This window comes from Hipposideros armiger, unplaced genomic scaffold, assembly GCF_001890085.2.
Source record: "Hipposideros armiger isolate ML-2016 unplaced genomic scaffold, ASM189008v1 scaffold_31, whole genome shotgun sequence".
In the NCBI taxonomy this organism is placed as follows: domain Eukaryota; kingdom Metazoa; phylum Chordata; class Mammalia; order Chiroptera; family Hipposideridae; genus Hipposideros; species Hipposideros armiger.
The window spans coordinates 4,829,003-4,837,979 of NW_017731381.1; the positions used below are offsets into that span (position 1 = coordinate 4,829,003).

An 8,977-nucleotide genomic window follows, 5' to 3' on the forward strand; every position below is an offset into this window, starting at 1 on the left:
TTGAAAATTCAATAATATAAGTTATTATACCAACAAATTGTAAAAGAAAAATTATTATATGACTAGATGTCCAAAAGAGATTTGCTAAAATTAATCAGTAATTTCCAATAGCATATGTAAATGGATAAAAAAGAAACAATCAAAGTGTGATCAAACCTGTGAATCCCAAACCCAACAACAAATATCATTTTAGACAGCAGAAGACACTGACTTTAAAATTAAAAAACTAGATAGGGATAGATGCCATCACCTTTATTTTCAGCATTATTTTGGAGGTTCTGTATAATAAGACAAGAAAACAGAGTAAGTCATGCAGTTGGAAAAAATAAGAGTCCAATTTATCAGCATTGTCAGATGATACAATTATATGTAAAATCAAAGTAACTTTATTACATATAGTTACACTTAATAAGACAATTTGGCAAGGTAGTTGGATTCAAGACAAAATTGATAGATTTTTATTATGCTACTCACAATTAATTATTTTGATGATAATATTTTTTACTTACTATCTAATCTTTAGGTTCCAGGCACTTTAATCCACAACGTAAACAGCACTTCTCTGACAACGGGCAATCCTCATCTTTCATGCACTTGGGTTTATCAATCTTGGAACATAGTGAGGGCTTTTGTGGACAGAAACCTGCTTTGACTTTATGGGATAAAACAAGACACTTGACCTTGAAACTCTCGATCATAGTTTGAGACCAATTTGGGGAATCTTGGGAATGCTAAACAGGGTTTTCTTCTGATTAAGCCTCTTACCCTACTCCCTAGAGTAAAAATAGAGTGAAGGAGGCAAAGGATCACATTTCTATGGCTAATACTTTGAGGAACATCGAAAAAGTCTTGCCATCTCTGACTTATAAAATCTGATGGTATTCCTGCCTGCCCCTCCAGAATTAATGGATTTGGGTTATCTAATCCCAGAGTACCAGAGGTAGAAGGAGTATTCCAGATTACCCTGAGCTTGTTTGTTTTGTAAACTATAGAAATTGAAGACCATAGAAGGGGAAGTGAGTTGCCTAAGGCCACACGGAAAACCAGTAGAAAAGTTTAAGTTGTCAAGCCTTTGACTCCTACCATGTCATGTTGTACCTCAAAACATTAACAACCATGGTCTCTCATCTAGTCGGGGAGTGAGCTAGCCTTAGAGGCTGGAGAGTTCACTTCTATCCCAACAACATTTTGCTACCAATCTTTTCCCCAGCTCACCCTACAGAATGTGAATATGTTCTACATGCTCTGAAGTTCTGTGCAGACATAAGGGCTTCTTAGGAATACACCCAATGGTTATGATTTTTTTGTATGAATAAGTGAAGACCGTGATCTTGTAGGCCATTGAAGAATGAGACTCAGAATAAATTAGTTTTCATGGGGAAAAATGGGGAGTGATAACCATGCATGGTTGGCTTTGAAGAATAGCACAATACTCTCCCAAGATCAGGAGGGCAACCTGAGAGCATTGGTTGGGCATTAAAAGGGGAAAGGTTCCCTAAAGATCTAAGGTCAATCTAAGAGACAGCATGGCAACCTCAGCCCAGTAGACTGGGAAATATACCCCAGAACTCACCTTTCCAGGGAGTGACACAAACAAAGCCACAGGTGGAGTCACAACATTTTTCAATATCAGGGCAATCATTGTCACTCCTACACAAAGTTGAACACTGCATCTGGTCCTTGAAAGGGAAGGCTGGGCACAGTCCTTTCTTGTCTAAAACAAGAGCAGATGTGAGCTCCTTCAAACCACACCCCATCCTACCACCCTGCAAACAGTTTTTTCTTCTCTTCCAAACTAGTATCTCTGTGACTTGGTTCATTCTGCCCCGTCCACCACTGGCAGGCTGTGAAATAATGAAATACCTCGCCATTTCATGGGACGTAGTAGAAAGAGAGTTAGGGTTGGTGTTTGAAGCCCCAAGGTCAAGTCCCAGTCCTGCCACTTAACGAATGACTTCAGTTTCCTTCTCTATAAAATAGGAGTAATTATGTGAAATCTATACAATATAAGCCATTTCAGAGGATTTGGTTTTATTTGGAATAAGGAGTGACATGATCTGACTAATATTTTGAAAGGATCATTGTGTTGGCTACTGTGCTAATAATACAGTATAAAAAGAGAAAGATAGAAGCAGGGAAATTTGTTGAGGCTGCTGCTGTAATCCAGGTGAGAATATGGCACGTCAGATCAGGGTGGAGAGGTAGTAAGAAGTGGTCAGATTCTGGATCTATTTTCAAGGTAAATATAAAATGACTTCCTAACTTAACGGATGTTAATTGAGAAAGAGGCATCAAGGGTGATTTAGAAGTTTTTTTCAACCAAGATAGGGAGAACTATGGATACAGCAGGTTTGAGATGGGAGAGCAAAGATACAGTATTCAGTTTTAGACAAGGTAAGCATGAGGTGTGTGTATAGAGTAATCAATTGGGGTTTGGGAATCAGATTTGGGCTAGAGATACAACTTTGTGGGTCACTAGGACACAGGTAACATTTAAATTAATTCTTCAGGATTTTGTGCCTGTCTCCTGTTGTCCTCATCTGATTGCAAATTCTATGAGGGTGGGAAGTGTTTCTTTTTCTTCTTCTTTCTCAAATCAGACTCAGACTCAGACTGTCGTGTGTTTGATTCTCAGAGCTAGTGTCAGGTGTTCTGTGAAGCCCAAACCTAATTTCCCACAAACTACCCCAAGCCCATTTCCCTGGTCTCTTGTTACTGTTGGCTCCTGAGACAGGGCCAGGTCTTATCCATAGCAACATGATTACTTACAGCCACCCACAAAGGGAAGCTTGTGGTCCTAGTTTCATCAGATCAGGATTGCCTTGGCCTTTCAGGCTCACTGTGCCCCAGGAAATTAGAAGTCCAGCTCTCCCTCGACCCACTGTGAATCCTTGGACAACTAACTACTCTGATTCTGTTTCCTTGTCAATAAAATGGTGATGATGGGACACTTTTCATCCTGCTTTATGTTATCTGAGGTTAAAATTCTAATGCTGCCCCATAAATCGCACAGGGCTGCATTTTGAAGATCAATGGTCACCATCTCAATTGTCACCTTTTAGTGACCCCACACTCCCGGACAGCCACCATGTCAAATCTTTGTGTCCTCAATCACATATAATCCTACCAACAACTCAATAAGGTCTTTGCTATTATTCAGATGCTACAGGGAAGAGAACTGAAACTCAGGGAGGTGAAGAAATTTGCAGTAAGCCAGGAAAGTAGAATCTAATCCAGATCACTTGGCTCCAAAGCTCCGTAAGACCCTCTCTCCCAACATCACTGGTGATGGTCATTATACTAAGGAATAAACTCACAACCCTCACCTTCTGCTCACCCTACACTTCACCTATACTGTAATGCTCTGCCCCTGCAACATGGACTCCAGAGCTGGCCCGTCTATGATTGATTCTCGGGTGAGCGCCCCCAGGTGATACTCAACAGGTCAATGCGATGAGGAAACACCTGCTTCCAAGGGGTAGGCTTGGCTCCCAGGTCCCATTGGCCAAAGTTTGTTAACACCTTATGTGCACTATCTCATTTTTTGGCACAGCTCCATTAGGTAAACACTGTTATTATCCCCATTTTATAGACAAGAAAACTGAAACTCAAAAAGGTAGGCAACTGACCCAAGACCAACCAGCCAGGGGATGACAGAGCTAAGACTTGAACCAAGGCAGTGTCGCCTCAAAGCCTGATCCTATAACTGTGCTGGTATTCTAGGTCTAGTAAGACTAGACCCTCAGATTGCCAACGATATGAGTCTTACCAGTTAATGCGCAAGCCTTCAGGCAGTCTTCCTTGCTTAAGAAGTTGTTGGCATTCCCAAGGCAACCTCCATACTTAAAGGGGAGGCATAATTTATGGTTTACGTCAAAATACCAGCGCTGTGTCACACTGTTGCAGTATCCTGGGTCTAAGAGTAGCATGCAGGGTTCTGAAGGCAGGAAGCAAAGAGGGAAGAACATGAAAGGTAGCAAAAGAGGGGTCAGGAGTTCATGGTGTTACCATTCAAAGAGCCATGGTCAATAAACGTTGTAATCCTAGCTCTATTACGAATACATTATGTTGCATAGCATCTCTGAGCATCACTTCTACCTGGCAAAGGATCGAGTGAAGAGCATATGAAAATACATTGGAGCTGATCTTTCTTCTTCATTGCTCTGAGCTTCAGAAGGGCAAGACTTGTTCAGCAACTACAACAGATCCAAAGTGCCTAAGACAATACCTGACACACAGAAGGAATGAGATACCAAGAGAGAGAAAAAGCAGCCTCTCGTGCCTAGAAACTGATCTGACGCTCACAGCTAAGTCATGTTGTTCCTCTGTTGGACATAAACAATCTCAGAGGACATCCACAGCAAACAGGGTCACTCTGAGACTGTGATCAAGAGAGAACAAACAAAGATCACTGTGAACCCCACAAAATACCAAACACCTATGAGTGATTTATGCTTCTCTACAAATTACAGCTTTATCCTCTCTCTAGCCGGCCTTCTCTGTAGATAACATTCACTCAGGTACTCACAGAATTGCCCCCACTTTCTGACAGCATCCAATCTAGAACAAACCCACCCCTCTTTAGACCCTCCCCGAAATTACTCAATCTAAACCTCAATCCTGTAGTGGATTCTTTCTAGCAGCTTCTCATTGAGATGCCTCAGGTTCTCTATGGGAAGCATTCTCCTTCACTGCAATGAGTAATAAACCTAATTTGTTCAGCTTTAGGCGTGTTACTGGTGGTCGTTGGCCTGCGGGCATTGACAATAGATATTTGTTGAATGAATCTATATAAAATGCACAGTTCCCTATGATTAGATGCTCAATACTTTGAGTTACCAGAGAAGTTCCTTAGAGACCCAAGAGTCCATCAACAACCCCAGCATCTAAGCTGACTGAGGTTTATATCTGCCACAGTGCAAACCATAGTCTCTGGATACCATGAGCATGTACTTGAATGTTGGGAGTCTAATTAGAGAAGGAGGAAAGCATGAACCCTAGCCTCTTTATCCTGCCATCCCAGGCAATTGTTCAGCCGGTTCTGGACTGAGCAGGAAGCAGGAAAGGCACCCCTGCCCTCAGCCTGGAAGCCACTACCTTCGTATAGATCTATGCACTTCTTCCCACAGGCAAAAGAGCAGCACTTCAGATATCCATCACAGTTGAAATCTGTTCTGCACAAATTTGGAATGGTAGCCCTACAGGTGAGCCTCTCTTCGGGGCACGTTCCTGGTTTCCCTGCAAGAAAAACGTGTCTGAATTCACATCCCTTGAGACTTTCAGCTCTTCTCCGATGGCAAAAGTGAACAGTGGAATTCTCTTACCCTAGTCTCTACCTTTAATCTTCAGTTCTTGCTCAGTTTGTATTGAGGGACTGGTTCTACCTCTCACCACTCGTAGTCCATTTAGACAGATCTGAATCAGGAATTTGTGCCCAGGTAGAACTAAAGGAGAAGCTTCTTGGATTCCAGGGCAGGAGGTTAAATAGGCACCAAGACCCTTGCCTTAAATTCAGGAGCTCCTCTGACCCCTCTTAATATTTTAATGCCCGATCTCTCTGTCTGTAGTATCTTCATTGACAGGAAATTAATTAGTGAGGAGTGGTGGAAATATCATGGAAATAGGAGTCAGGAGCCCTGGTTTTGGCCCCTGACTCCGTGTGAGCTCAAGACCAATATAGAGTCCCACTATATGACTTCCCACTTACCTTTAGGGGGTGGGGGGGCGGAAATGGTGGAGTGGAAGGTGCACTATAAGTACGACAGACCTGGCTTGGGAGACTGACCCCAACACAACTTGCTAAATAGTCTTAGGAAACAATGTCTTCCTTTGTCTGAGTCATAAGTTCCCCACCAGTAAAATGAGAATTACAATCTCTACCTTATAGGCTGCTTATAAGAATGAAGTGAGATGATGGCTGTAATACACTTACCACAGTGCCTGGCACATGGTAAGAGCTTAACAGATATGAGTTTGCTTCCTTTCTTTTTAGGGCTAAACATGGCTTCCTGATTTCAGCTTATAGTAGGCAGAATTCTAAAGTTGTGCCCCCAAGATTCCTGTCCCCTGGTTATTGAATCGAACACTCATTTAGGTACTGCTGTGAAGGGTTTTGTAGAGGGAATTAAAGTCCCAAGTCAGTTAATCTTAAAATATAGAGATTATCTAAGTGGGCCTGATCCAATGTGTTGAGTCCTTTAAAAAGAAGAGTTTTTGTTTGTTTGTTTTGGTTTGGTTTTTTCCTGATTGGTAGAGAAGAGGTCAGACAGGTTCGAAGTATAAGAGGAACCCATCATGCTATTAGACTAGTAACTTTGAAGACGGAGGAGGCTAAGGGCCAAGGAATAAGAGTGGCTGCTAGAAGTTAACAGCCAGCAAAGAAACCACGGGCCAGCAACTGCAAGAAAACGATTCTCTTAACAAGCAGTGAGCTTGGACAAGAACCCTGAGTCCCAGATGTGAATTGCAGCCTTGGCTGACACCTTGATATCAGCCTGGTGAGAACCTGAGCAGAGAACCCGTGCCCGGCTTCTCACCTGTAGGTAATTTGTGACGCAGCAACGAAGAGCTACTCCAGTGCTTCAGTGGCTCCCTGGCTCTAAACTGAGCATCTCTGCAGTGGGGCGTCATCTGCCAGAGAGGCATGATCTTTTTGGAATTCCAGATTAGAATTGGAAACATCATAATTATCCTTAGTATCAACCTCCTAATTTCATAGGTTAAAAATAAAAATGAAGGGCTGGCCGAGTGGCTCAGTTGGTTAAGAGCTCGCTCAAGAGTTTGAGCTCTGAGCAACAGCGGTTCGATGCCCAGTCCGAGCTGAGCTGCCGCTGAGCTGCCAACAGGTGGCAGGATGGCTCAGCTAAAAAGAAAATAAAATAAAAAATAAAAAATAAATGAGGTCGGATAGGAATAATACAGTGAATTAAGGGCAGGTCTAGGACTTCCAATCCATGACTCACCCCACATCTTTCCGGAGGACTAGCCACTGAGACTTTTAATACTTTCCAACTATATTTCTTACCCTTCAGTCCACCCTAATGTGCCCTCCAAGGATGTCCTGAAGCTAAGAAGGGTGTATGGTACCTAATCTGGACTGCACATCCAAATCATTTGTCTTATTTTAGGAAATATAGATCATGGGCTTAATCAGAAGCTCTAGAAAGTGGGGCCTAGGGACTCAGATGTTTTAAAGTCTCAGGTGATCCTGAAGCAGCCAGCTGGGTACCATGATGTAGGCTACCACTTGGGCACCACTGTGCTAGGTTTGGGCACAGGGAGAGTTACACAAATCACATAGGAACACCTCCAAAGAACTAAAGAGGCATAGAAACCTTGGGATCATGCAGACAAACTTCCCTTCTCACCGATACTGACTCAGCCAGTTCTGCCCGCCTCCTGTTTTCGGGGGCCATTTAAACCTTTGTTTCAGTCATTGTAGCTCCTTTCCTCTGCCGGCTTGAACTCTCACGTAGACTCTTCCCTCCTCCCTGTCAGCTGTTCCCAGTCACTTACCTTGTGCGGACAGTTTCCTCCATGATACACATCCCCCAGGGGTTCCTCTGCAGTTACTGGGGACCCTCCCCCAGAGTTCTGGTCTCTGCCCTCTCCTGTTATTACTCAACCCATACTTCCTGGGTGAGCACATCCATTCCCATGACAATCACAACTGTGATTCCCTTATCTGCCTCCAGACCTATCCTCTCTTCCAGGCTAAGTACTTACATCCAACCGCCTGGGGGAAATGGCACTGGGCACCTTGTAAGCACCTCTGCTGCACCATGTTTAAAGCTGAACCAGTGTCTCCCTAGGCCGAAGTAGCAACTTCTCTCTGGTTTCATTTCGATATTTGACATCAATAGTCCCCCAGTCTGTTATTAGAGCCCTGAGAGTCACTCCTCCCTCTCTGACACCCCAGCATCTTTTCAGTCCTGGACTTGGGTCAATTTAAGCTTCTAAATCCCCCTCCAAACCCCATCTCTTCTCCCTCTTTATTATCACTTCCTCAGGTCAGCACCTGACCTCCCCCAAACTTTTGCCTCATCAATTTCAACAGCCTCCTCACTGCTCCTTTGCCCTCAGGCTCCTGTCTAATGACTGATCAATTTTTTTAAAAAAAATTTAAACTTGGAAAAGACACATATCATGAAATGTTAGGAAAATAATTTTGGGGGAGCAGGTGAGGGAAGGATTTGAAGGGCCCAGGGTGGGTGAGCAGGTCTAGTTCTCTGAAGCCACAGTAGTAGATGTGGCCCTCATCCAACAACACAAGTCCTTGCTTCATGTCTAACCCTCCGTCTCCAAGAATGCCTGCTAAGGAAGAGCAGCTGCCGCTTTTCTGAACCCACTTTCGACTCTTTTGGATGACCATGCGAATGTCTGCTCCAAAGAGAGGGAGAGAAGCAGCAGGAGAGTTACATTCGTCCCGGAAAAGGTGGAGCTATGGAGAGGAAGGTGCCTGTGAGGGATGAGAAGAAAGGCAGGAGTTAAGCACAAGCTGGAGAGAGACACAGAGCATATGTGGACGAACCTTAGAGATAATCCACCAATTCCCTTTGTTCACAAATGTGAAAATTGAGATCATTATGAGACAGGAGTTAGTCTACAGCCACATGACAAGTAGGGCAGGACTTTCAGTCCCAGGACCTTCTCTGTGACCCTCCGCTCTGCCACGGTTCTGTACGTGGTCTACCCAGACACTCACCCATGGTCGTGCTCCCAGGGCGAGAGGCCATACGTGAATGATCACAACGATTTGTCTGCAATAGTTGCAGGGCTGGTTTGCCCACAGTCACTCCTGGGGAAACCCCAGGAACTAGTGAGCCCCTTTTATTTGCACCACTGATGACATTTCAGGAGAGGCTGGGCATATTGCAATGGGTCTCGGTGGCCCAGGAGCACAAAAGATACCAGATGACCTTGGGTTAACGAAGGGGTCTCTCTTACTCCTTTTGGTGTTACCCAAGCCTAGGTAGGC

The 8,977-nt window shown here is 43.9% G+C and overlaps 1 protein-coding gene across 1 annotated transcript in view; it reads right to left on the reverse strand.

Annotated features, from left to right (window-relative positions):
- Positions 1 to 512: 512 nt before the first annotated feature.
- The window catches only part of WFDC8 (WAP four-disulfide core domain 8), a 12,513-nt gene continuing 4,048 nt past the window's right edge, over positions 513 to 8,977 (reverse strand). Inside the window, exons 2-6 of the mRNA XM_019636907.1 lie at positions 8,349 to 8,458; positions 5,098 to 5,238; positions 3,770 to 3,937; positions 1,574 to 1,714; positions 513 to 652 (exon numbers count right to left, since the gene is read on the reverse strand). Coding sequence (XP_019492452.1) covers positions 513 to 652; positions 1,574 to 1,714; positions 3,770 to 3,937; positions 5,098 to 5,238; positions 8,349 to 8,458 — 700 coding nt within the window. The remainder of the gene's footprint in view (positions 653 to 1,573; positions 1,715 to 3,769; positions 3,938 to 5,097; positions 5,239 to 8,348; positions 8,459 to 8,977) is intronic.